The sequence below is a fragment of the Schistocerca nitens genome, chromosome 5, assembly GCF_023898315.1.
Source record: "Schistocerca nitens isolate TAMUIC-IGC-003100 chromosome 5, iqSchNite1.1, whole genome shotgun sequence".
Taxonomy (NCBI): Eukaryota; Metazoa; Arthropoda; class Insecta; order Orthoptera; family Acrididae; genus Schistocerca; species Schistocerca nitens.
In genome coordinates, this window is record NC_064618.1 from 736397446 (window position 1) to 736425322 (window position 27877).

At 44.7% G+C, this 27877-nt stretch overlaps 1 protein-coding gene across 3 annotated transcripts in view; it reads left to right on the top strand.

Annotated features, from left to right (window-relative positions):
* The window catches only part of LOC126260823 (juvenile hormone esterase-like), a 553778-nt gene that overhangs the window by 210999 nt on the left and 314902 nt on the right, over positions 1-27877 (top strand). For all 3 annotated transcript variants that reach the window (XM_049958207.1, XM_049958210.1, XM_049958208.1), the window contains exon 3: positions 1980-2138. In XM_049958207.1, coding sequence (XP_049814164.1) covers positions 1980-2138 — 159 coding nt within the window. The remainder of the gene's footprint in view (positions 1-1979; positions 2139-27877) is intronic.

Below are 27877 nucleotides of genomic sequence, written 5' to 3' on the forward strand. Positions count from 1 at the left end.
TTCCTAATGTGACTAGCGTTCCTTTTAGTAAATAAAATAGTTTCTAGATGTGAGAAACTGTTTCATCTGAGCATAGAACAAGTGGATTCATAGATAAGACAAACGGATTTTTTAATGCAACCCCCCCCCCCCCCCATTTTACACTTAGCACAACTGGGTACTTGCACTGTATTCTTCGGACAAATGACCTGGCAACCATGTCATCTTGGATTTGACAAGTGGCCATCTTGGATTCTGATGTCAGAGGGCTGGGGAAAATCTAGAAGGACGTGTTCTGTGTACACTGTCTTGGGTTTTATACTTAGGGCAATTGGGCTACGCCTACCAACTTGGAACTTTAAATTTTCTGATATTTTACATTTAGCAAAATTGTGCTTAGAGGATTTTCTGCCAGTTTTTGAATTACCTGTCATTTTGCGCTTATAGCAATTGGTACAGATCGACTGTGATGACAGAGGGGTGGGGAGATGAGTGCAGGAGAAATCTGGCAATGTTGGATGATGTCATCAGAAATCTGGCAACAATGCAAAGTGGGCCAGTACTCGCTTCACCAACTACTTATGTTTTTTTCTCAGTGGATGGCCGTTCCCTTTCTGTTTTGCTATATTTTACTTCCTGTGGTTTGGTCATTTTACCTGGTGGCTCACAAACTGCATTGCATTTTTTTGTCAGTAGGTACAGACAGCCTGTGAATTTGAATCTTTTCTTGACTTGAACGATCTCTGAAACTGGCGAGTCTGCAAGAGAGCAACTCAAAACTGTACTGTGTAACTTATAATTTTCTAGAATACCTAGCCATTTTAGACTATTTCCTGAATATTATGTAAGAAATTTGGAAATTGGTATATGTAAAAATATAAACGGTTTTAGTAAAGTGGTCTTTGGTGAGAGTCATGGCCCCCATATGACCCACACCTAACGGCCAGAGGTCATCATCTACAAGAAACACAGCTGCTGACAGGGTACCAGGGATCCAGCTGATTTGTGGCATATAATATATTGCACTTCCCACAGAGTGATGTGGTAGGATATGTCATCGACAGGTCCACCCCAATGATGGAATTTTCAGATAACGGCAACCTGCATGATCTGGAACACTGTCACTGTGACACTGCATAGCAACGGAACAGTTTAGAACTTGATTCTCTTTGGGAAGAGAGCCGTGTCACCTGTTATGTACAGAATTAGGAAACTGTATCCATCTTTAGTGTAATTCATGGGTAGGCCCATTCTGTTCCATCTGTGCTCTGAGGTTAACTGGTGGGAGACACCATGTGTACAAAGTTCACAAAACTGAATCACTGAACAATCAATGATTTTGTACACGATTACTTCACAATAATTTAGGGAGCACACCATATCATCGAGTGTCACGTGACGATCTTTGAGGATGTTTCTTCCATGTGTTACACTGTGGCACCACTGTGACATCAAATAGGGCAACGAGTTTCTACTTGTTCATATATCTTTTCCGTATTTCTGTAACTTGTGGAACCAAATAAGCACACATTTCCATGAAATACAGTTCTCTCTCTGTACACTGTTCTAGTCTGCTCACCTGCTGTCTTGCACAAGTTGTAGTTCTCTAACCTCTGACTGCATATTACTATGTAAGAGTTATCTTATTTCTGACATGTACTGCCTCCTTCAGTAATCACGCAGGCACGAAATTTAAAACTGTATACAATATTCTGACGTTTGCAACTTATTTCTTGACTCACCTTCTTATATAATCGTAATCAATCTTACTCTGTTGGAAACCACTTTCCTACCGTTACCAGGCGACCACACCACTGACGTCCCAAGAGACCATAGAACTGAGAACAACATCGGAATCATATCAGACATCCCATAATCACTGTATTATCTTACAAACGTTACTTATATATCAATTAAGTATTTTGAATCAGTGGCCAAACAACCTAAGTCCGCCTGCTAACAGGCCAAATGCGAGTAAGTAAGAAGTAAAATTGTTGCAGGCGCCCGTGCCAGCAGAGCCATGGCAGGGCGTGCGCGACGCGACGGTGGAGGCACCTATGTGCACGCAGAAGAACTACTTCCTAGAGCAGCCCGTCGTGGCGGGGCAGGAAGACTGCCTCTACCTCAACGTCTACACGCCGCGACTCCCAAGCTCAGAGGTATGGTTGCTAGCACCCATGTCGGCACGAGCGAGTACATTCTTAAACATGTGGACCCAATTTAATTATGTTTTATTTTATAATATATGAAATGAATGTGAATGATCTACATGCCGTTGGAAGGAAGACGATCCAAAGTTTCGTTTGCCACCGCTAGAGTGCTGAAAGTTGTGTAAATGACTGCTAGAGTGCTCGTGCCAATAGCCAGTTTGCATCGGTTGTGAATTTTATGGTTTCAACGTAGCATAAGATTTCTGCATCTTTAGTATGGAAGATGTGAGTTGTCAGTTTCACCACAGAGAGCATTTAGTTTACGATTTGGCACTGAACCAACAACGAAGAAATTCGTGAGCCGTTGATGTAAGCAATTTCAACAAACTGTGTGTTTTTGCACAGAACGAAATATGAGCCAACCATGTATATCAGATGAAGACATGAGACGAATTGAGTAAAAGTTAGCCGAAGTAAGTCAACCAACAGAACTAATATGTAAATTGAAGGTAGAGAGGGGAAGAAAGGAAAGAGAAAGGAAGGGATCACTGCTGTCAGCTGCATTAGGGGATTACGAGGAATCAGCGGCGACGAGTGAAAATGTTACTGGACTAGGATTTGCCCCTGGGTTTTACTGCTTACCAGGCAGATACATTAATCACCGCACCATGAGCGACACAGCGTTATCGCAACTGCGTGGGTTTTATTGACACGTCTTACGGCCGATCCACATCCCCATCGAGTGCCACCTATCCACAGTCCCTGTCCATTTCCTCCATGTTCACTACGTTGAGATTCCCACAAGAGGTCGGACGTATTTGTGCATCCACAGTGAAGAGGGAGGATCCATTGCCCAGCTAAGCGTAGTTACGTGAATGTGTGATGCCAGTTGTTTTGGACATGTCCGAAAGAACAGACACAATGCAGAATCCGAAACTGTGATACATTATAGGTAAATTGAAGGTGGGGAGGGAAGAAAGTAAAGGAAAGAGAGGGGATCACTACTGTCAGCTACATCATGTCCGAAAGAACAGACACCACGCATTCATAGAACAGAACTAGTAGATAACTAGAATATGTCAACCAGCTGTGTGGCGTCTTTTGAGAAGCCGTATGCTGTACAAGTCCTACAGCTTATAACTTTTGTGGGATGAATCAGTAAAGCTTGTGTTTGTGCCTTATTGCAAAGCAAAGTTTATAAGCCATTCTTTTTTGGGGAGGGAATTGTTAGCTTGAATAACATATATAAACTTTCTGAACAAGCCCTTTTTCCTCAATTTACCAAAGATCCGTAAGACTTCCTTCCTCAAAAGGATAAGGCTCCGTCCCAGAGACACTCTGCTGTTCGAGTATTTTTTAAACAATCCCTTCCTGAAAGATAGATAGGTCGCATGGGGAGAAAAGAACTGGCTCTTAGCATCTGGCGCTGAGATATACTCGTATTGATCTCATTCCATGTGACATTATCTTGTGAGGCCTTTTAAAATAGGCAGATTACGTTCCATCTCTACTAAAAACTATGGCCAACTTGTGAAACTAACACAGTTGAGGAGAACTCAATAAAACAAGAGTTGATTCTTTGCACATGTTCGGTTAACACTGAGATACTTGCCACGAAATAGGAGGTGGACGGTAACACGGAGTGTCTCAGCAGATGTGCTAACGGCTCAAAGCTTTTTCTCTTTATTTATTTTATTTTTTGGGCACAGTACGTCATACTGGGCGGTGAACGTTCAATAGTAACGAAAGTCCCAAGGTAACCTAATAGGGCCTCTAAACTCCTCGATATGCTGGTCCGGTAATGTTCAACTATAACGATAGTCCCAAGGGAAAGTAATCAGACCTCTAAACTTCTCAATATGCTTAAACGATTTGTCATATTTGGTCAGCAGCACAATCAGACAGTCTAGAGAGAGGTCCTGTTGTTGCACGATCATAAGGGAATGCAGGAAAACTTGGACAATATTCAGGCTTGCTGTGATGAATGCCAGTCCTCTTGAAATGTGAACAAACATATGCTTATTCTATAACGAGAAAGAAACCACACTAATCGATTAGGGTATTAGTGTGTAACATATGGAGGACAACACATTTTTTAAATTTATTTTAGGGGTTATAGTAACAAACACCCCCCATGAACCATGGATCTTGCCGTTGGTGGGGAGGCTTGCGTGCCTCAGCGATACAGATGGCCGTACCGTAGGTGCAACCACTACGGAGGGGTATCTGTTGAGAGGCCAGACAAACGTGTGGTTCCTGAAGAGGGGCAGCAGCCTTTTCAGTAGTTGCAGGGGCAACAGTCTGGATGATTGACTGATCTGGCCTTGTAACATTAACCAAAACGGCCTTGCTGTGCTGGTACTGCGAACGGCTGAAAGCAAGGGGAAACTACAGCCGTAATTTTTCCCGAGGGCATGCAGCTTTACTGTATGATTAAATGATGATGGCGTCCTCTTGGGTAAAATATTCCGGAGGTAAAATAGTCCCCCATTCGGATCTCCGGGCGGGGACTACTCAAGAGGACGTCGTTATCAGGAGAAAGAAAACTGGCATTCTACGGATCGGAGCGTGGAATGTCAGATCCCTTAATCGGGCAGGTAGGTTAGAAAATTTAAAAAGGGAAATGGATAGGTTAAAGTTAGATATAGTGGGAATTAGTGAAGTTCGGTGGCAGGAGGAACAAGACTTTTGGTCAGGTGATTACAGGGTTATAAATACAAAATCAAATAGGGGTAATGCAGGAGTAGGTTTAATAATGAATAAAAAAATAAGAGTGCGGGTTAGCTACTACAAACAGCATAGTGAACGCATTATTGTGGCCAAGATAGAAACAAAGCCCATGCCTACTACAGTAGTACAAGTTTATATGCCAACTAGCTCTGCAGATGATGAAGAAATTGATGAAATGTATGACGAGATAAAACAAATTATTCAGGTAGTGAAGGGAGACGAAAATTTAATAGTCATGGGTGACTGGAATTCGTCAGTAGGAAAAGGGAGAGAAGGAAACATAGTAGCTGAATATGGATTGGGGGGAAGAAATGAAAGAGGAAGCCGCCTTGTAGAATTTTGCACAGAGCATAACTTAATCATAGCTAACACTTGGTTCAAGAATCATAAAAGAAGGTTGTATACCTGGAAGAATCCTGGAGATACTAATAGGTATCAGACAGATTATATAATGGTAAGACAGAGATTTAGGAACCAGATTTTAAATTGTAAGACATTTCCAGGGGCAGATGTGGATTCTGACCACAATCTATTGGTTATGAACTGCAGATTGAAACTGAAGAAACTGCAAAAAGGTGGGAATTTAAGGAGATGGGACCTGGATAAACTGAAAGAACCAGAGGTTGTACAGAGTTTCAGGGAGAGCATAAGGGAACAATTGACAGGAATGGGGGAAAGAAATATAGTAGAAGAAGAATGGGTAGCTCTGAGGGATGAAGTAGTGAAGACAGCAGACGATCAAGTAGGTAAAAAGACGAGGGCTAATAGAAATTCTTGGGTAACAGAAGAAATATTGAATTTAATTGATGAAAGGAGAAAATATAAAAATGCAGTAAATGAAGCAGGCAAAAAGGAATACAAACGTCTCAAAAATGAGATCGACAGGAAGTGCAAAATGGCTAAGCAGGGATGGCTAGAGGACAAATGTAAGGATATAGAAGCTTATCTCACTAGGGGTAAGATAGATACTGCCTACAGGAAAATTAAAGAGACCTTTGGAGAGAAGAGAACCACTTGTATGAATATCAAGAGCTCAGATGGCAACCCAGTTCTAAGCAAAGAAGGGAAGGCAGAAAGGTGGAAGGAGTATATCGAGGGTTTATACAAGGGCGAAGCACTTGAGGACAATATTATGGAAATGGAAGAGAATGTAGATGAAGACGAAATGGGAGATAAGATACTGCGTGAAGAGTTTGACAGAGCACTGAAAGACCTGAGTCGAAACAAGGCCCCGGGAGTAGACAACATTCCATTAGAACTACTGATGGCCTTGGGAGAGCCAGTCATGACAAAACTCTACCATCTGGTGAGCAAGATGTATGAGACAGGCGAAATACCCTCAGACTCAAGAAGAATATAATAATTCCAATCCCAAAGAAAGCAGGTGTTGACAGATGTGAAAATTACCGAACTATCAGTTTAATAAGTCACAGCTGTAAAATACTAACGCGAATTCTTTACAGACGAATGGAAAAACTGGTAGAAGCGGACCTCGGGGAAGATCAGTTTGGATTCCGTAGAAATGTTAAAACACGTGAGGCAATACTAACCTTACGACTTATCTTAGAAGAAAGATTAAGGAAAGGCAAACCTACGTTTCTAGCATTTGTAGACTTAGAGAAAGCTTTTGACAATGTTAATTGGAATACTCTCTTTCAAATTCTGAAGGTGGCAGGGGCAAAATACAGGGAGCGAAAGGCTATTTACAATTTGTACAGAAACCAGATGGCAGTTATAAGAGTCGAGGGGCATGAAAGGGAAGCAGTGGTTGGGAAAGGAGTGAGACAGGGTTGTAGCCACTCCCCGATGTTATTCAATCTGTATATTGAGCAAGCAGTAAAGGAAACAAAAGAAAAATTCGGAGTAGGTATTAAAAGTCATGGAGAAGAAGTAAAAACTTTGAGGTTCGCCGATGACATTGTAATTCTGTCAGAGACAGCAAAGGACTTGGAAGAGCAGTTGAACGGAATGGACAGTGTCTTGAAAGGAGGATATAAGATGAACATCAACAAAAGCAAAACGAGGATCATGGAATGTAGTCAAATTAAATCGGTTGATGCTGAGGGAATTAGATTAGGAAATGAGACACTTAAAGTAGTAAAGGAGTTTTGCTATTTAGGGAGTAAAATAATTGATGATGGTCGAAGTAGAGAGGATATAAAATGTAGACTGGCAATGGCAACGAAATCGTTTCTGAAGAAGAGAAATTTGTTAACATCGAGTATAGATTTAAGTGTCAGGAAGTCGTTTCTGAAAGTATTTGTATGGAGTGTAGCCATGTATGGAAGTGAAACATGGACGATAACTAGTGGAGATAAGAAGAGAATAGAAGCTTTCGAAATGTGGTGCTACAGTAGAATGCTGAAGATAAGGTGGGTAGATCACGTAACTAATGAGGAGGTATTGAATAGGGTTGGGGAGAAGAGAAGTTTGTGGCACAACTTGACTAGAAGAAGGGATCGGTTAGTAGGACATGTTTTGAGGCATCAAGGGATCACAAATTTAGCATTGGAGGGCAGCGTGGAGGGTAAAAATCGTAGAGGGAGACCAAGAGATGAATACACTAAGCATATTCAGAAGGATGTAGGTTGCAGTAGGTACTGGGAGATGAAGAAGCTTGCACAGGATAGAGTAGCATAGAGAGCTGCATCAAACCAGTCTCAGGACTGAAGACCACAACAACAACAGTAACAAACAATATGAAATGGAAGAAACACACAAAATATGTGTTTGGTAAGGTGTGTGGAACAGTTAAGTGTGTTGAAAGATTTCTGGAAAAATACACTATCTGTAAATGAAATCGCATACAAAATGCTACTGCGATAATATCTAGCTTATTACTTCAGCATTTGGAATTAGACATCAAATGAATTAAGAAGCACGCTACTGGGATCTTAACAGGCTGGTATATGGCTTACAAAAGCGTACCGAAAGTTTTTGATGAACGGGAATCTTTAGAAGGAAGGCAAAATTGTTTTCATAAACTCTGATAGGTAACTATAAAGAACCAGTAGCCGACGAGAACTGTGTGACAGTTCTGTTGCGACCATAGAGGCTATGGCAAAAATAAATCTGGCTCGAAAATACGCTGTAAGAAAAAAAAAAGAAAAATCCGTCGCACGACAAAGGAATTATCCGAATGGGGACCGAAATCGGTAAATGTGATGTATATGTACAAACAAACGATTAGAATTCAGAAAAAAATGGATGATTCTTTCAAAAGAAAGAGCTTCACAAATTTGACAAGTCAATTACGCGTTGGTCCACCTCCGCCCCTTTTACAAGCAGTTATTCGGCTTGCCATTGCTTGATAAGAGTTGTTGGATGTTCTCCTGACGGATATCATGTAAAGTTCTGTCAATTGGCACGTTATATCGTCAAAATACCAAGCTGGCCTGACCATAATGCCCCAAATATTGTCAATTGGGGAGAGATCCGACGGCCTTGCTGGCCAAGTTCCACGAGCACGAAGACGAGCAATAGAAAGTCTCGGCGGTGCAGGTGAGCATTATTTCACTGTAGTGTAAGCCCAGGGTGCCTTACCATGAACGGCAACGAAACGGAGGGTAGAACATCGTCGACGCACTGCTGTGCATTAAGGGGGTCGCGGATGACAACCAAAGGGGTCCTGCTGTGGAATGACATGGCACCCCAGACCATCATCCCTACTTGTCAAGCGTGGGCTCTCATTCACTGGAACAGAATTTTCTTCAGTGATGAGTCCCACTTTGAACGGAGCCCCATTGACCAGTGAAGATGTGTCTGGTGACGCTCGGGACAGCAGTAGGATACAAACCTGACGGTCGTCCATCGTACAGTCTGACAACCAGGAATGATGGTCTAGTTGCCATTTCACTTGTATAGCAGGACCCCTTTGGTTATCATCCGCGACACCCTTACAACACAGCAGTACGTCGACGATATTCTATACTCCCGAACGATTCTGCTGCCACCAACGTACACTGTGTGTAAGAATCACGAAGCTAAGATACGAGAAATTAAGGCTCATATGGAGGCATATAGATAGTAATTTTTCACTCGCTCTATTTGCGAGTGGAACAGGAAAGGAAATGACTACTAATGGCACAGGGTACCCTCCGTGATGCACCTTACGGTGGTTTGGGGAGTATCTATGTAGATGTAGATGTAGACGTAAACATAACTTTCGCCCACCTAGCTTAAGTTTAACACTTATAAAAAGGGTACTTCTGACTGATAATTTGGATTGCCACAAATGGTAACTCATGGACCCACAAATGTCTGTGCATTACCGCGTTTAAGAGCGTGCAAGTGCTTGAATGTGCAGGCAACTACTTGATTGGCTAACTTCAACGAGAAATAAATCGGAAGCGGCGCAGAGTATCGAATATTTTATTTCTCGTCGCAACCTGCCCTTATAAGCTTTTCAGACTGTTTCTGAACGCCCTGTGTATCATACGAATGGTGAGTGGTGTGTATTCTAGCACATGTTGCATTGCTAGTATGTGTAGCTGTCCTGTATTATTAACTGAATAGGATTTTGATCAAATTTATATAAAACCTACTTCATCGGCGAAATGTAATATTAAAAAAAGTGGGTACATTAGGGCGTGCGAGGGGCCAAGCGCTTTAATCTGATGCTATGATTGTTAGAGTGTCCCCATTGGTTAAATAATTATTAATTACACCATATTGCTTAGCAGTTTCCTCACCATAATGAATCTCCATTAATGAACACGCCATCACTACAATCGTGGTATGGAAATGTTCAACGATACGGTTTTTGAAAGTGAGTATGGCATTTCTCTGCATTTTGTGTAGTTGCTATGATGCAAACAGATAAGTAAAACGAAATGGATACCAGCATAACACATGTTCAGTACAGTGGAACTTAGACTCACACCGTAGTTTGAAAGTTATGCGTGGCTGCCTCTCGCCTCTGGAGCTAGCACAGAATGATGTGCACAGAAAACACTCGTGAGCAGCAGGAGAGCTCATCGTTTTCTTTGGACGGTGCGGTCCCCTCAGTTGATTGTCGACCTGCACACTTTAAGTACTCTCATAATTATTTCTTTGCAAAAAAATATGGCACTGCAGTCTTCGTGTACCATAAGTGCTTGTAAGGTTCTTTAATGAGAAGAAGTAAACGAGAAAGCAAAAATCTTATTAAAAGTTGTGTTTGAGAGGGTTTCAAGAGCCCAATAACAATTCTTTTCGATCGATAAAGAGAATAAAGTATAACTATTAGTAGGCCCTACTTCCCAAGGCTTCACTATTTTCCGAAGATACAGAAGATGGCGAATAATATTTTATTTTTAATTAATGTTGTCTAAAGTGTTGTCACACGTAACTTCCACATGACGCATCATCATAGTGAGCGTTTTCCTTTCTGGCAACATGGGGTTGATCTCGCTTTGCTTGATCCTTTGTTTACACAACTATTTCTATTTGTAGGTTAGAGTGTTAGAGGTATGAGTGAGAACTGCACACTGAGCAACATTAAATCACTATTTACGTCAGTTGCCGACTAATAATTATAACTATTACAAGTTGTATGTTTTTAGGTTGAGTAGTACCTCCAACTATGTGTGACAAGAGCAAGTAATTAGTGCTTATTTTCTGCTGGGCAACAGGTCATGGTTAAGCATGAACACGTGCGCTCAAAACAGTTTATACTGACAGGCATAATCCACTTAGTAGTGCAGTTACGAATATGCAGAAAACATCAGGTGTAAACTATGTGACATGTTTGTGGAAAGACTGTTTGATGCAAAAGAAAAAGTAACCAACACACTGTTGTGTGTAGGCCGGCCGCTGTGGCCGAGCGGTTCTAGGAGCTTCAGTCTGGAACCGCGCGACCGCTACCGTCGCAGGTTCGAATCCTGCCTCGGGCATGGATTTGTCTGATGTCTTTAGGTTAGTTAGGTTTAAGTAGTTCTAAGTTCTAGGGGACTCAGATGTTAAATCTCATAGTGCTCAGAGCCATTTGAAATGTTGTGTGTATAATAAGTTACGACATATAAAATATCTGCGCATACACCCATTACACCCTGTATTTTTCAAATTATTGGTCGTACTGACATAAGCTGTTAATACAATCTTATACAGATGCGCTAGCTGCAGCTTACAACTTATACAAGTTATATGTACACAGGGTGTTAAAAAAATATATCCAATATTTCAGGGAATGACTATGCATCAAAACAAGAAAAAAAATGAAACCATGAGACCTTCAAGACATACGGTGACAGATGATCACTTGTTCCGGAGGAGGTCAACATGATGTCAACATGATGTCAATACATGCCTCTGCCCTTCGGTGTAAGGACTCATTCACTCTTTGACATTTCCATGGTTGGTTCTGAATGTGCTGAGATGCATGGAAGACACTATTTTGTGGTGTCTGCACATCGTTTATTGGAGTGTCATGAAGCAATTTCTCCATGTATCCCCATAACCAGAAGACTAGTGTATGTAGGTTCAGGGAACGAGCAGGCCAAGGTGTGGGACTTCCCAGCCGGTCCACCATGCCGACACGATGCAGAGAAAATGTGCTGGTGCACCATCATGCACGAAGCACATCTGTAGTCTGTCCTGACATGGCTAATCCTCCAGCAAGATAAGCAGTACATTCTTCAGAAAGGTGGAGATAACAAGCACTGGTAAATCCCTGTGGTAGCACATATGGCCCTATTAGTCCATCTCCGTGAATGCCTATCCATACATTGATTGAGAATCAGTTCTGACGTCTTGTTTCTTTTCATCAGTCCACACATACTGATTACAGAAAGTGACAATGCCACTTCATGTAAACCCTTCTTCATCAATAAACAAAATCTTGGAGGCAAACTGTGGATCTGAACTACACTGCCGTAAAAACCATTGACAGAAATGCACTCTGGCAGGATGGACTGTCCCCTAAGGGTCTGGACGTGCTGAACATAGTACGGATACAACAACTGCTCATGAGGTACCACCCAGCCCAGAGGATGACTAACACCTTCAGCTGCTGCTAAACGTTGCACACTGGTTTCAGGATTGTCGTCCACTGCACACGCTACTCATTTCACACATGTCTGCGAGGCCTTCCACTGTCTGCTTTTCTTGGGTACTATGGGATCTGTTTGCTCAAGAAACTGGAATAATCTGCATGCTGGAAATCGTTCAGTGTACAGGTTACAGGCTCTTAGATTAACTCCATCTGCTAAACCATAGCAGTAAATCATGTAGACACTTGTACCACAAAGAAACAAGCGAGAGGATGTTACGGGTGGCCTGTATCCTCAATCTACAACACAAATACACAAGTGTGTTAATACGGCTCTTTATTTACATGAACAGAGTCTATCTATTGTGGTAAAAGCTCATCAGTAATAGCCCTCTTACAGACTGATGGAATGTCGATAAAACTAGTCCTATTATAGTCATTGATCTGGTCGCTATATACTGTCGTAGCCTGTGCTGAACTAAACCTGCTCTGCATGTAAACTGACAGACGCCAAACTGGATGGTGAGTGAGTGAGTGAGTGAGTGAGTCACTCCGATCATCCGCGGCGGCCTAAATACATGTGGTAGAAAGGGCATTGACAGCATGTTGTTTGGAGGTGTGTCTCTGGCTTCTCTTGACCCAACGCCTACTAATCTATCTTCGGCTTCATCGTTGCCGACCAGTGTACCAGTGACTGGTTACTCCAGCACATTCCTCCCCCCCACCACCCCTCCCCGAAATGCCGCACCATTGTAGTGTAGGGAGGCTGCGAACGATAATTGTGGGGGTGGGGGGAGGCAGGATGCTAGACGTAGAGATGAACCTAGAGCCCTGACTGAAAGATGGTGTACTCCTCACCCTACCCCACCATCTGGCTTGCGAGGCAACAGCAACATTTGAAACTTCCTGGCAGATAAACTGTGTGCCGGGCCGAGACTCGAACTCGGGACCTTGGCCTTTCGCGGGCAAGTGCTCTACCAACAGAGCTACCTAAGCACGACTCACGACCCGTCCCTACAGCTTCAATTCTACCAGTACCTGTGAGGACAGGTCATGAGTCGTGCTTGGGTAGCTCAGTCGGTAGAGCACTTGCCCGCGAAAGGCCAAGGTCCCGAGTTCGACTCTCGGTCCGGCACACAGTTTTAATCTGCCAGGAAGTTTCATATCAGCGCACACTCCGCTGCAGAGTGAAAATCCCATTCTGGGAACGGGAACATTTTCCAGAAAACTGCTGCCTGGGCCCACATCAAGGCCTAAGGCCGTGGCCTGGAACGATGACGGCGACGGCGACGGCAACGGCAACGACGGGTCCATGTCCATCGGGTCGGCGAGCGGGGAGGGCGCAGGCAAGGGTGAACCGTCGATCCGCTCCTCCTGGGGTGCCTTGGAGGCAGCAGCAGGCGGCTGTGAAGGCCGCGTCGTCCTGTGAGGCCGTGAATCTGGGGGAAGAAAAGCAGCGGAATCGCGGGGAAAATGACACACGAATTTGGTTCTGGTGGCGGCGCTGCAAACCCTCGTAACCTGCGATCAAGTACATAAAAGAGCCAATATGTTCCTGGATCACGCCTCTTTCCCAGAGCCCACGGCTGCCAATAACCGCTGGCCGGTGTGGCCGTGCGGTTCTAGGCACTTCACACTTCAGTCTGGAACCTTGAGACCGCTACGGTCGCGGGTTCGAATCCTGCCTCGGGCATGGAAGTGTGTGGTGTCCTTAGGTTAGTTAGGTTTAAGTAGTTCTAAGTTCTAGGGGACTGATGACCTCAGATGTTAAGTCCCATAGTGCTCAGAGCCATTTGAACCATTTTTTTGCCAATAACCCTGAAAAAGAACAAGATGGAGCGGCGCAAAGCGATACTTGCGGACCATTGGTGGCGCCGGAACCTGCAGTGGCTGTAACAAGTGTAGCAGCGTCGGCCACGTAGGAGTTCCGCCGGTGATGATCTGTCTCGTGGGCGGGAGGGATAGGAGGCGAGAAAGAATTGCAGCGCCAGTTCCCATGCGTGGGTGGTGCGAAGCTTGGTCATCTGTTTTGCGTATGAAGCGTTCTGCTTCTCTGTTCGACTGGAGGTGAAACGGAGTGCTCGTCAGATGTCGAATGCCATTTAGTTCACAAAACAGTTCAAAATCACGTGAAGTGAACTGTGGTCTGTTGTCTGACAAATACTTCTGGCAAACCTTATGCAAAACAGGGAGGACAACGCTTGAATGGTGCTACGTGATGTGGTAGAAGCCATAGGCACCACAAATAGGAACTTGCTAAAAGAGTGTACCACTATGAGCCAACAAGTGTTCCAGAATGATCCTGCAAGGTCTATGTGCACTCGTTGCCATGGCGATTGAGTCGTAGGCCAAGCTATGAATGTCTGGCGGAGCGGATTGGTTTTTCATGCGTGCGCCACACTGTGACGTCATCTGTTCAATGTGGGCGTCCATGTCCTGCCAACTACAGTGCCGGCGCGCTAACAGTTTAGTGCGAACCATTCCCCAATGTCCTTGGTGGAGCAATCGCAACATATTATTTTGTAAAACTTTGGAAATGGGCACACGCGACTATCCACTGTCAGTTTGAATTGAATCCCACCCTGCTGAACTGAACTGAAAGATTATGCCGACGTGTAAAATATCGGTCGACAACTGAGTTCTGGATACTGTTCAATAAACGAGGCCAAGACGCGCAGCAAAATCTTAAGATATGGGCCTGCTTCCATGGCAGGAGCAATCTTTCTGTAGTGCGAGGGAAAAGATTCCAGCAATTCCGACTCCTGCGCATCGATTAGGCAACGAAATGTGGCAGATGCATCAAAATCAAAGTCTGCGCCAATCGGAAGGCGAGATAGGGCGTTTGCATTACCATGCTTTGACGTAGGTCTGCACACAATTTCATACTGACGCTACGAAAGCGACAAAGCCCAACACTGCAGTTTTTGAGCATTGCGTTTAGGAACCGGCTTGTCATCTATCACTAAAACGAACTTTCGACCATACAAAGAGTGATGGAATTTGGTCACACCATATACAACAGCGAGAGCCTCTTTTTCTATTTGAGAATAATTGCACTGAGTGAGTTAACAACTTTGAGGCAAAAGTAATAGGTTTGTCTTGCGTACCAATTGTGTGCGAAAGCACTACGCCGATTCCGTAGGAAGAAGCTTGATTTGCAAAACTACCAGCTTGGCATGCTCTAAATGCACTACTCTTCTGTCACTAAGTAAGGCATTTTTCAGTTCTTGAAATTCGTCTTGATAGGGGCAGAAATCCATTCCAGTACGATTATGCCATAGGTGGTAAATCATTGGAAGCGGTAACGACCGTAAAATACTTAGGAGTTACTATCCGGAGCGATCTGAAGTGGAATGATCACATAAAACAAATAGTGGGAAAAGCAGGCGCCAGGTTGAGATTCATAGGAAGAATTCTAAGAAAATGTGACTCATCGACGAAAGAAGTAGCTTACAAAACGCTTGTTCGTCCGATTCTTGAGTATTGCTCATCAGTATGGGACCCTTACCAGGTTGGATTAATAGAAGAGATAGACATGATCCAGCGAAAAGCAGCGCGATTCGTCATGGGGACATTTAGTCAGCGCGAGAGCGTTACGGAGATGCTGAACAAGCTCCAGTGGCGGACACTTCAAGAAAGGCGTTACGCAATACGGAGAGGTTCATTATCGAAATTACGAGAGAGCACATTCCTGGAAGAGATGGGCAACATATTACTACCGCCCACATATATCTCGCGTAATGATCACAACGAAAAGATCCGAGGAATTAGAGCAAATACGGAGACTTACAAGCAGTCGTTCTTCCCACGCACAATTCGTGAATGGAACAGGGAAGGGGGGATCAGATAGTGGTACAATAAGTACCCTCCGCCACACACCGTAAGGTGGCTCGCGGAGTATAGATGTAGATGTAGATGTAGATAGTCTTTGGTCCACATAAAACGTAAATTCTTCCGACGCAAGCGATACAATCGAGCCGCGATCTCAACGGCATTCGGTATGAACCGAATGTAATATGTCACGTTGCCTAGTACTGGCTACAGGTCAGAAATTGCGAGAAACAGGCACGTCACGGATTGCAAACAAATGAGATTGGAGGGGTTGCACACTCTGACTTTATCACATGACTTAGGTACTGTAGTTGAGTTCGAAGTAAGTCATACTTTTCGAGACGACAGTTGAGTCCTGCTTCTGAAAACACCCGAAAAATAGTACGCAAATTGGCAATGTATTGCTCTGGTGTACGAGCTGAGACGAAAATGTCGTCAAGGTAGTTTGAACAAAATGGCTCTTTTGCAGTCAGCTGTTCCGAATAACGCTGAAAAATGGCGGGTGCGGAAGCACTGCCGAAGTGCAAACGCATATACTTGAGCAGTCCTAAGTGCATATTTACAACAAACACTTTGTGGGTCTTCATCCAATGGAGTTTACAAGTAGGCAACACGAAAATCTATTTTAAAAAAGTAACGTTCTGCACCAAGCCTGTCCATGAGTTCCTCAGGGCGAGGTAACGGATAAATGTCAACTATTTTCTGTGGGTTGACTGTAGACTAATTCAACACAAATGGGAATTCAACCAGAAGGCTTACGCAACAAAGCAAGAGGACTTGCCTATTCACTAACTTGAATGAGAGCAATTACACCATTATCTTGCAATTGTTTCGATTCAATAACTACTTTGTTTCAAATCAATTGGAACGGGGCGGGCCCGGAAAAACTTAGGCTGTGCATTGTCTTTCAGTGTAACATGCACTACAAAGTTATTAGCTTTTCCCATTCCTTCTGAAAATAGTTCCGGAAATTCTTTAAGCTACACTGTCTTTTGGTTCAAGAGCATACACTGAAAGTACATTGTCTTGGACCTAAGTCCAAACAAATCAAAGGCGTCTAAAGCGAATATGTTCTCACTGTCTCCTTATTTCAGCACAGTACAATTCACTGTCTTAGCGTGGGATTTGTAAGTGGCAGACAAACTACACTGTCCAAACACTGGAATTTCCTGTCCGTTGTAAGCAGTGAGGTGCTTCCTAGATTTAGAAAGGCGTAGTGAGCTTAACTGTTCGTATGTGGCACGATTAAGCAAAGTTACCCAGGCGCCTGGGTCTAGCTACAAGTTCACACGACGGTCAGCAACTCTTTATGAGACAAATAGTTAGCTAGAAAGTCGCTGCACAGCACTAGGGCCAGGAGATTCAAATGGTTCAAATGGCTCTGAGCACTATGGGACTTAACTTCTGAGGTCATCAGCCCCCTAGAACTTAGAACTACTTAAACCTAACTAACCTAAGGACATCACGACATCACACACATCCATGCCCGAGGCAGGATTCGAACCTGCGACCGTAGCGGTCGCTCTGTTCCAGACTGTAGCGCCTAGAACCGCTTGGCCACCCCGGCCGACGGCGAGGAGGAGGCACAGCCTTAATCTTACTATTGTCAGAACCGGTTGTTTGTTTTGAATACACAGCGTACACGAGTGTGTTTTTTCTGGGAGCGGGCAAAATTGGCGTTTTTGTGGCGTTGCAAACAAAGTGCTTGCACATGGCCTTTTCTCCCCACACGTGTTACACGTTGCTTTACCTGATGGGCAATCCTGTCTTTTACGGTTAGCAAAAGATCTAGGGCAAGACTTCACTGAATTCACTGGCTTGTTTGCATATCTGCGTGGCTGTGTAAGGCTCGTTGTTGTGGCTACTTGGGGCGGTCGTGAACAAGGGGCGACCCGACCCGACAAATCGGGGCCTGGTCAAACTTATCGGCCGCTATGGCAACCGAATCATATTGCTCTAAGATTTGCAATACTTGAAGTGATGGGTCAGATTACTTTAAGAGCTGTTTCCATATTCTATTATCTGGGACACTGAATGTTATCGCATCACGTATCATTAAATCACGTTAAAAGCTGCCCCAACTACACTTAAATTTACACTTCCTAGTCGTGCTCGTTAATTCTGTGTACCACTGGCGGTACGTCTGCTCCATGGCTTTTTCTGCAAGAGAAAGAACTAATCTCTAGCTGCAGCTACTTGGACTTACTGGTCATAGTATTTAGTTAATGCAGCGATTATTTGCTCCAGACGAGTTCATCGGGAGATGCTGTTGGGAATAGTTTTTGTATTAACCTGAACACTGGTTACCCCGCAATCAAAAGGAAATATTGTAACATTACAGTACCTTTAACTCTAGGAACTTGACAATGTGCTTGGAACTGAGTCAGGTATTCAGTTCACTCCTCCTCCGTTTCCTTAAACTGCCGGAACGTCGTATACTGGCCGGCGGCACTTGTTGGGTTGGTTCGTTGGTTGGTTGGTTGTGGTTGTGCGGCCCTCTCATCTTGTACAGCCAGTAGATTTTATACCGTCGCCAGTACGGTAGCGATTTGTTGGCTCTGAAACTGAAAAACTTGTATTAGATCCATCACATTGGTCGCATTCGGCTGAGGCACGGAGGCAGGGGGTGGAGGGACAGTGAATTCATGATTTACACAAATGTATATGAGAAAGCAAGCAAAGCCTCTGAAAAAAGAGAAATGAGATTAGCTCTGCAGCTCCCCTCCTGGAATACATGCAATAACACGACAACAAATTAGCAAATAGAAACACTTGAACACGAGCACCGCTACAAGCTAAAACAGAAGAGAAGCAAGCAAAATATTCGGCCAAGATGATTAACTTCGATCGCCGCTAAATTATTCTCGTTCGCCACTGTAGAATCTTGAACTGCAAGGAAACAGAGGAAAGGATGTTGTTATGGGTAGCCAGTACCCTCTTTCTACAACACAAATGCACGCGTGAATTAATACGGATCTTTATTTACATGAACTGGAAACATTACTTATCTTGAGTAGAGTCCGTGTTTTGTGATACAATCTCCTCTTGCACAGTGATGTAATGTCAATACAACTAGTCCCACTACAGTCACTAATCTGGTCGCTATGTACTGTCATAGCTTGTGATGAACTAAACCCGCCCTTCTGGTAAACCGACAGACGCCAAACTGGATGATTGAGCGAGTGAGGGAGGCCAGTTGCCGGCCGCGGTGGTCTCGCGGTTCTAGGCGCTCAGTCTGGAACCGCGCGACTGCTACGGTCGCAGGTTCGAATCCTGCCTCGGGCATGGATGTGTGTGATGTCCTTAGGTTAGTTAGGTTTAAGTAGTTCTAAGTTCTAGGGGACTGATGACCACAGATGTTAAGTCCCATAGTGCTGAGAGCCATTTGAACCATTTATTTTTGAGGCCAACTATTTTTTTTTCTTTATTGCATTTCAAATTCCCCCCCCCCCAACGGGGGGGGGGGGCAGCAGCGTAATATGCTGCTCTACAGCCTACAGAAAAGTTAAAAAACATAGTTAGAATAGAAACAAACAAGAAAAACAGGTGATAAAACGGTGACATTGTAAAAAACTGTAAAATGGTGGTAAGTTGTGGAATTTAAAATATAAAAACACTGCAGTGACGATGCGGATGAAGAAGTAGACAGGCACAATTAAAAAACACAGCGACAGTCTGGTTTCTGTTTGCATGAGATAAAAATACACAACTAGCGACAGTATGGCAGCTGTTCGCAACACTGACAGGGGACGCACAACACTGAACACTCACTTAAAACAGCGCTATACAGGCGACACGGTGGCAGAAGGGGGGGGGGGACCTATGATGGGGAAAAGGGGGGAGGAACCAGCTAGTGAGCCGTGGCGGCCTAAATACATGCTGTCGAGAGGGCGTTGGCGGAATGTTGTTTGGGGTGTGTCTCTGGCTTCACTTGATCCAGTGCTTACTAATCGTTCTTTGCACTTCATCTTTGTAGACCGGTGTGATGTCGATTGCTTACACCGTCACAAATCATGTCCGCTATTTCTCTTGTGGAATAAAAGGCCTCGATTGCTAGGTTGTGTCAGAGTATTTGCAAGAGAGAAAACATGTTGCACTGCACCACAAACATCACAATAACATGTACTTTAAACGTGATCTTTAAGTAGGCCAAACATCATGGTATGGAGTTAGGAGAAATGTCTGTGAACATAAGCAGATGTAACAAGCCTATAGTACAATCATATAATTTAAATAAAACAACTCACTGCAGACCAATGGGGCAACTAACGCTTACATCGATATTGCAAAACAGTTTCCCAGCACACTGTTGAGCCTGTTATGACATGGAGCACCAAGGCAACAAAGGTGCTCACATCTGCAACCACATGTTCGTGATGCCTTCCTGTCTCACAGTATTCCATCCTAGTAGTTGTAATTAATGTTAATTATTGGGTAGTTGTCTGTAGTGGGACAAGTAATTCACTGCTATGAATGACATCGCAAGAGTACTTCCTATGAACGCACGTTCATATGTCATATGTCATTTGCTTTTTAGGATCCGTGGTCATAAGACATTTTTGTCTTTTTTTATGCATAGTATCCTCCCCTGTAATACTGGATAGTCTTTTTAAGACCCTGTATATGTAAGCTTTTGCCACCAAATTCCACCTTTCGTAGAATGCGGTGGAGTCGCTACCACTAGCGCTGCCCTCTCCCCTGTCACGCCATGTGCACAGGTACGGGCCAAGTCATTTTAAGAGCAGTCGACTTGCCCAATGTAGGATGACTCATCTTGCCTCACAGCTACAAGCAGCCTGCCATTCCCCTCTTCTGGTGAGTGACTCACCTGTTCGAAAGCATCTCAGAACAGCCTTCCACAGAGCAGGACACTATAGTCAGAAATTGGGCGAGTAGGAGTGCAGTGTTGAGGGCTGCATACGTTAGAAATCAAGGCGCCACTGTTACAACAGTGCTATACTGGATTCCTTCCTTCCCACTGCAGTTCCGCAGCTACGATGTGTCTGAGAATGGTGGGGCTGCGGTTACTTCTTTCTGTTCGACTCATTTCCTATTATTAAAGCGTGCAAGAGTATAAAGTCATGATGTAACGTGAAAGTTTCCTCCATCTTGCTACTGATATGCAGCACTGACAGGGCAAAATGGCCGACTCTCCACCCCTCAATGGCCCCTAACGAATCTGTGTGTTGTGAGACTGTGGAGGGTGCGAACTTACGTACTCACTCTGTTTTCAACACCCATATAGTCCTTCTCTCATACCTGACAGCAGTCTCAAGCGACGAGATTTCAGTTAAATGAACAGCGACAGAGACTGCCGATTCGAGCCTCTGAGTGTTCGGAGGCAGTGAGTTCAGAGATAACGTCGTAGGACCCTCTAGCGAGTTTAAAGCGAATGCAAAGACCTCATTTCTGCTCTCTATCGGCCGATCCCTTGTCACTGGCGTTCAGAAGAGCTTGTTACGTCACACAACCCTCAAGGAAATTCAACGCATCGGCTACTTGAGCGGTTTTGTGCACCTTAGTATGCAAGAGAGCCACTCAATAGCTCGGTATGGGCTTTTCTGAAGTTTAGAGAACATACCTTGACCGAGGAGTCAAGCAGTATATTGCTCCCTCCTACGTATATCTCGCGAAGAGATCATGAGGATAAATCAGAGAGATTCAAGCCCACACAGATGCATACCGACGATCTTTCTTTCCACGAACAATACGAGACTGGAATAGAAGGGAGAACCGATAGAGGTACTCAAGGTACCCTCCACCACACACCGTCAGGTGGCTTGCGGAGTACGGATGTAGATGTAGATGTAGATTTCTTGTATCCTATGTCAAAACAACTTCTAGTAGTTTAACCATTCCACAAGAATTTCATGAACTCATTTTCTAAACTTGAGGAAACTCATTAGATAAGGAAGAAATCGTAAGCGTCTATGTTCCTGAAATTTTGCATCAGCTTTGTGCTCCGAGTCTTCAGTGTTAATAGATGGTCAAACATTCTAATCTTCATCGTGAATGTTACTAAGGTCCTCTTTAAACGATCTAGCCCATTTTCATACCGTTCCATGGCTCCTAGTAATTTCTTCATAAATTTTGTTACTGTGCCTAAGACTCTACATTGCTGTTTTGTCTTATAACACAACGAAAAAGAATCACCGCCCGTGTTTCGCAGTCGGCTGCATTTTCAATTAAATGAGAATTTTTAATAAGAGCGAACAAACTCAGACACGAACGAGTGCTTCCTTTGTGGCGTCTGTGGCTAATCAACAAATTTAGGAACCTAGTGCACGTGCGTTAATCATCGAACACAGTTCTTCAGTAGCTAGACATAAAGTAAGTAAGTAAGTACTATATAAATATAGTACTTACACAAAAAAATATTACTTTTACTTTCTTAACCATGGTATTGAAGGGTATGAGGTTTCCTGCAAGTTCATTTTTGGAAACACTGACATGTTTCTTTCATCTGTGCGTGAGTGCTTATAGCTGCCGTAGAGTCACACAAGGTGCCAGACGGGGCTACGGCCAGAATCAGAGCACTCTTTGTGGTGCGAACCGCGTGAGACAAATTACGTGACGTATTTCTCCGCACATCTATTGGCGAATGCAGATTAGTCTCCTGCACTGCTACACTAGCTAATAAGTCTAAGTAAGTGTCGCTAGCTTTGCTTTGATCCGCGAGACCAGGTTAAACTCTCCAATACTAAGACGATAATTTCAATCTTGTAGCTACCTAACTAATCTCGAGAAGGATCCGAGATCTGTCTAGTCAAATGGAATTTGTACACAGCTCTGACTACGTACATAGAATCCCAGAAATTTCCGTTGACAGTCTCCACAAAAACAATACAGAGATATCATTTAATAGGTAAAATCCGCACAAAACATCAGTATTTTAAATTGCCACGGAAACTAATGTGGTTAATTTGCATTAACTAGATCTCGCCAAGTTCTCTTGGTTGATCCACTTGCAGCCAGTTACTGGATCTGCAGGCTCCTGTCTCCTGACGACGTTCATGCTTACAGAACTCTAAAACTTGCGTACGTAACTGAAAATGACTCTAGCAGATTTCTATGCCCACTCAAAGGAATTCACTTGCGAACCCTTTTGAGCTTAATAAACTATCTGACCTAAAGTATCCGGACACTTTGTAGTGGGTGAATCCCCTCTTCGCCTTTATAACGGATAGAACTTTGCTTCAGACGCAATGAGATGTCTGAATGTCTGCATAACAGAGGGAGACCATTCTTTCTCAAGACCCGAAACCAGGAGTGAAGACGGCTTTGTCCTCCACGGGGTTCAGGTCGGGACTCTGGACAGATCAGTCATTTGAGGAGTGTCGTTGTCCTTTTTTGTAGAAGGAGATAGAAATGAAACTGATTGCAACCCTTGAATATTTGGCGGAATGCTATGACAATAAAATGAACACAAATAGTCTCGACCGCAAAAAACCTTTATTTTCTGGTTACCAGTTTCGGTCAGTTTTTGACCACCTTCAGGCCTCATGCCATGATGATAGGCGGTGGCGGTGAAGGGAGCAGGTGTTACAACTGCGCGAACGACCGCTGCGGCAGCAGGTTCGAATCCTGCCTCGGGCATGGATGTGTGTGATGTCCTTAGGTTAGTTAGGTTTAAGTAGTTCTAAATTCTAGGGGACTGATGACCTCAGAAGTTAAGTCCCATAGTGCTCAGAGCCTTTTTAACTGCGCGAACGTCAACTGCTCAGCTCAGTAAGTACAGAAATAAAGGTTTCTTGCGGTCCAGACTGTTGGGTTCATTTTGAAGTACTACAAAACCGCTGTTCTCCACGATAAATATACTCAGGAATTACTATGACAATAACCACCTAAAGCCTTACTCACCCAAAACGCAGATATGTGCGTTTCACTTAAGAAATAGACAAGCTAGGAAAAAGCTGGAAGTAACTTGGAGGGGAAAGCAAATACAGCACTGGGACACACTCACATACTTCAGAGTTAAACTCGACCGCACACTTACTTTCAAAGACCTACGAGAACATGAAGGTCAAAGGCTGCAGTCGAAATAATATCATAAGCGAGCTCACTGACAGCACATGGGGGAGTCAAACAAAAGTTCTATGTAAGTGTGCTCTAGCTGTACGTTTCTCAGGGGCAGAATATGCGGCACTAGTCTGGCAGAACGTCGCGACCAGGCACGTTAGCACCGCTGTTAACGAGACAGGCTGCATTATAACAGGTTGCCTAGACCAACTTCAGTTGATGAAACATACCATCTTATTGGCCTAGCAGCCCCGGATATTGGATGAAGAACAGTGGCAGAGGCTGAGAAGAAAAAACAGGAAAACCATTCCAGGAATCGCACGTTTGGAAGCGAAACATCATGTCTTAGGCTGAAGCCGAGAAACAACTTTCTCCAAATGCCTGACGCGCTTACATCATAAGCTTCCTCTCGCCAAAAATCACTGTAGCGAAAGAAGGCAACTGGAAGTCGTAGCCAAAAACTAAAGGAAGAGCCCGCTGCCGGTCTCCAACTATCCAACAAGACGTGGAAGACTCTGAACAGATTGCGAACTGCAGTGACGCGGTGCAAGCAAAACTTGAAGTGGTGACGCTACATTACTGGAGATGAACCTGAGAATGTGGAAAACTTCAAGATGCAGAACACCTCTTGGTCTGCCCGAAGCTTTCAAATGGTTCAAATGGCTCTGAGCACTATGGAACTTAACATCTGAGGTCATCAGTCCCCTAGAACTTAGAACTACTTAAACCTAACGAACCTAAGGACATCACACACATCCATGCCCGAGGCAGGATTCGAACCTGCGACCGTAGCGGTCGTGCGGTTCCAGACTGTAGCGCCTAGAACCGCTCGGCCACATCGGCCGGCCCGAAGCGTTCAGCAAATGATACAGCAATGAAGACTGCCGAATTCTGGACCTCAAAGCGAATCTGACATGTACAAATATCATGTGTATTTATTGTAGATATATTTTGAATTTGTAAGTACACTACTGGCCATTAAAATTGCTACACCACCAAGATGACGTGCTACAGACGCGAAATTTAACCGACAGGAAGAAGGTGCTGTGATACGCAAATGATTAGCTTTTCAGAGCATTCACACAAGGTTGGTGCCGGTAGCGACACCTACAACGTGCTGGCATGAAGAAAGTTTCCAACCGATTTCTCATACACAAACAGCAGTTGACCGGCGTTGCCTGGTGAAACGTTGTTGTGATGCCGCGTGTCAGGAGGAGAAATGTGTACCATCACGTTTCCGACTTTGATAAAGGTCGGATTGTAACCTATCGCGATTGCGGCTTATCGTATCGCGACATTACTGCTCGCGTTGGTCGCGATCCAATGACTGTTAGCAGCATATGGAATCGGTGGGGTCAGGAGGGTACTACGGAACGCCGTGCTGGATCGCAATGGCCTCGTATCACTAGCAGTCGAGATGAAAGGCATCTTATCCGCATGGCTGTAACGGATCGTGCAGCCACGTCTCGATCCCTGAGTCAACAGATCGGGACGTTTGCAAGACAACAACAATCTGCACGAACAGTTCGCTGACGTTTGCAGCAGCATGGACTATCAGTTCCGATACCATGGCTGCGGTTACCCTTGATGCAGCATCACAGACAGGAGCGCCTGCGATGGTGTACTCAACGACGAATCTGGGTGCACGAATGGCAAAACGTCATTTTTTGGGACGAATCTAGTTCTGTTTACAGCATCATGATTGTCGCATCCGTGTATGGCGACATCGCGGTGAACGCACATTGGAAGTGTATATTCGTCATCGCCATACTGGCGTATCAGCCGGTGTAATGGTATGGGGTACCATTGGTTACACATCTCAATCACCTCTTGTTCGCATTGACGGCACTTTGAATAGTGGACGTTACATTTCAGATGTGTTACGACTCGTGGCTCTACCCTTCATTCGATCCCTACGAAACCCTGCATTTCAGCAGGATAATGCACGACCGCATGTTGCAGGTCCTGTACGGGCCTTTCTGGATACAGAAAATGTTCGACTGCTGCCCTGGCCAGCACATTCTCCAGATCTCTCACCAATTGAAAACGTCTGGTCAATGGTGGCCGAGCAACTGGCTCGCCACTATACGCCAGTCACTATTCTTGATGAACTGTGGTATTGTGTTGAAGCTACATGGGCAGCTGTACCTGTACACGCCATCCAAGCTCTGCTTGACTCAATGCCCAGGCTTATCAAGGGCGTTATTACGACCGGAGGTGGTTGTTCTGGGTACTGATTTCTCAGAGTCTATGCAAATAAATTGCGTGAAAATGTAATCTCATGTCAGTTCTAGTATAATATATTTGTCCAATGAATACCCGTTTATCATCTGCATTTCTTCTTGGTGTAGCAATTTTAATGGCCAGTAGTGTAACTATGCCGTACTCTCCTAGATTCGAGAATAATAATAGTTGTCCACTAGCCATTGCCCCACAGATGCTGCTGTACAACAGCATTCTACATCTACATCCATACTCCGCAAGCCACCTGATGGTGTGTGGCGGAGGGTACCTTGTGTACATCTATCGGTTCTCCTTTCTATTCCAGTCTCGTATTGTTCGTGGAAAGAAAGATTGTCGGTATGCCTCTGTGTGGGCTCTAATCTCTCTGATTTTATCCTCATGGTCTCTTCGCGAGATATACGTAGGAGGGAGCAATATACTGCTTGACTCGTCGGTGAAGGTATGTTCCCGAAACTTCAACAAAAGCCCGTACCGAGTACTGAGCGTCTCTCTTGCAAAGTCTTCCACTGGAGTTTATCTATCATCTCCGTAACGCTTTCGCGATTACTAAATGATCCTGTAACGATGCGCGCTGCTCTCCGTTGGATGTTCTCTATCTCTTCTAACAACCCTATCTGGTACGGATCCCACACCTGTGAGCAGTATTCAAGGAGTGGGCGAACAAGTGTACTGTAACATACATCCTTTGTTTTCGAACTGCTTTTCCTTAGGATTCTTCCAATGAATCCCAGTCTGACATCTGCTTTACCGACGATTTATTTTATATGGTCACTCCTAATGCCTACTCCCAGATAATTTATGGAATTAACTGCTTCCAGTTGTTGACCTGCTATATTGTGGCTAAATGATAAAGGATCTTTCTTTCGATGTATTCGCAGCACATTACACTTGTCTACATTGAGATTCAATTGCCGTTCCCTGCATCATGCGTCAATTCGTTGCAGATCCTCCTGCATTTCAGTACAATTTTGCATTGTTACAACCTCTCGATATACTACAGCATCATCCGCAAAAAGTCTCAGTGAATTTCCGATGTCATCCACAAGGTCATTTATATACACTCCTGGAAATGGAAAAAAGAACACATTGACACCGGTGTGTCAGACCCACCATACTTGGTCCGGACACTGCGAGAGGGCTGTACAAGCAATGATCACACGCACGGCACAGCGGACACACCAGGAACCGCGGTGTTGGCCGTCGAATGGCGCTAGCTGCGCAGCATTTGTGCACCGCCGCCGTCAGTGTCAGCCAGTTTGCCGTGGCATACGGAGCTCCATCGCAGTCTTTAACACTGGTAGCATGAGCATGCCGCGACAGCGTGGACGTGAACCGTATGTGCAGTTGACGGACTTTGAGCGAGGGCGTATAGTGGGCATGCGGGAGGCCGGGTGGACGTACCGCCGAATTGCTCAACACGTGGGGCGTGAGGTCTCCACAGTACATCGATGTTGTCGCCAGTGGTCGGCGGAAGGTGCACGTGCCCGTCGACCTGGGACCGGACCGCAGCGACGCACGGATGCACGCCAAGACCGTAGGATCCTACGCAGTGCCGTAGGGGACCGCACCGCCACTTCCCAGCAAATTAGGGACACTGTTGCTCCTGGGGAATCGGCGAGGACCATTCGCAACCGTCTCCATGAAGCTGGGCTACGGTCCCGCACACCGTTAGGCCGTCTTCCGCTCACGCCCCAACATCGTGCAGCCCGCCTCCAGTGGTGTCGCGACAGGCGTGAATGGAGGAACGAATGGAGACGTGTCGTCTTCAGCGATTAGAGTCGCTTCTGCCTTGGTGCCAATGATGGTCGTATGCGTGTTTGGCGCCGTGCAGGTGAGCGCCACAATCAGGACTGCATACGACCGAGGCACACAGGGCCAACACCCGGCATCATGGTGTGGGGAGCGATCTCCTACACTGGCCGTACACCACTGGTGATCGTCGAGGGGACACTGAATA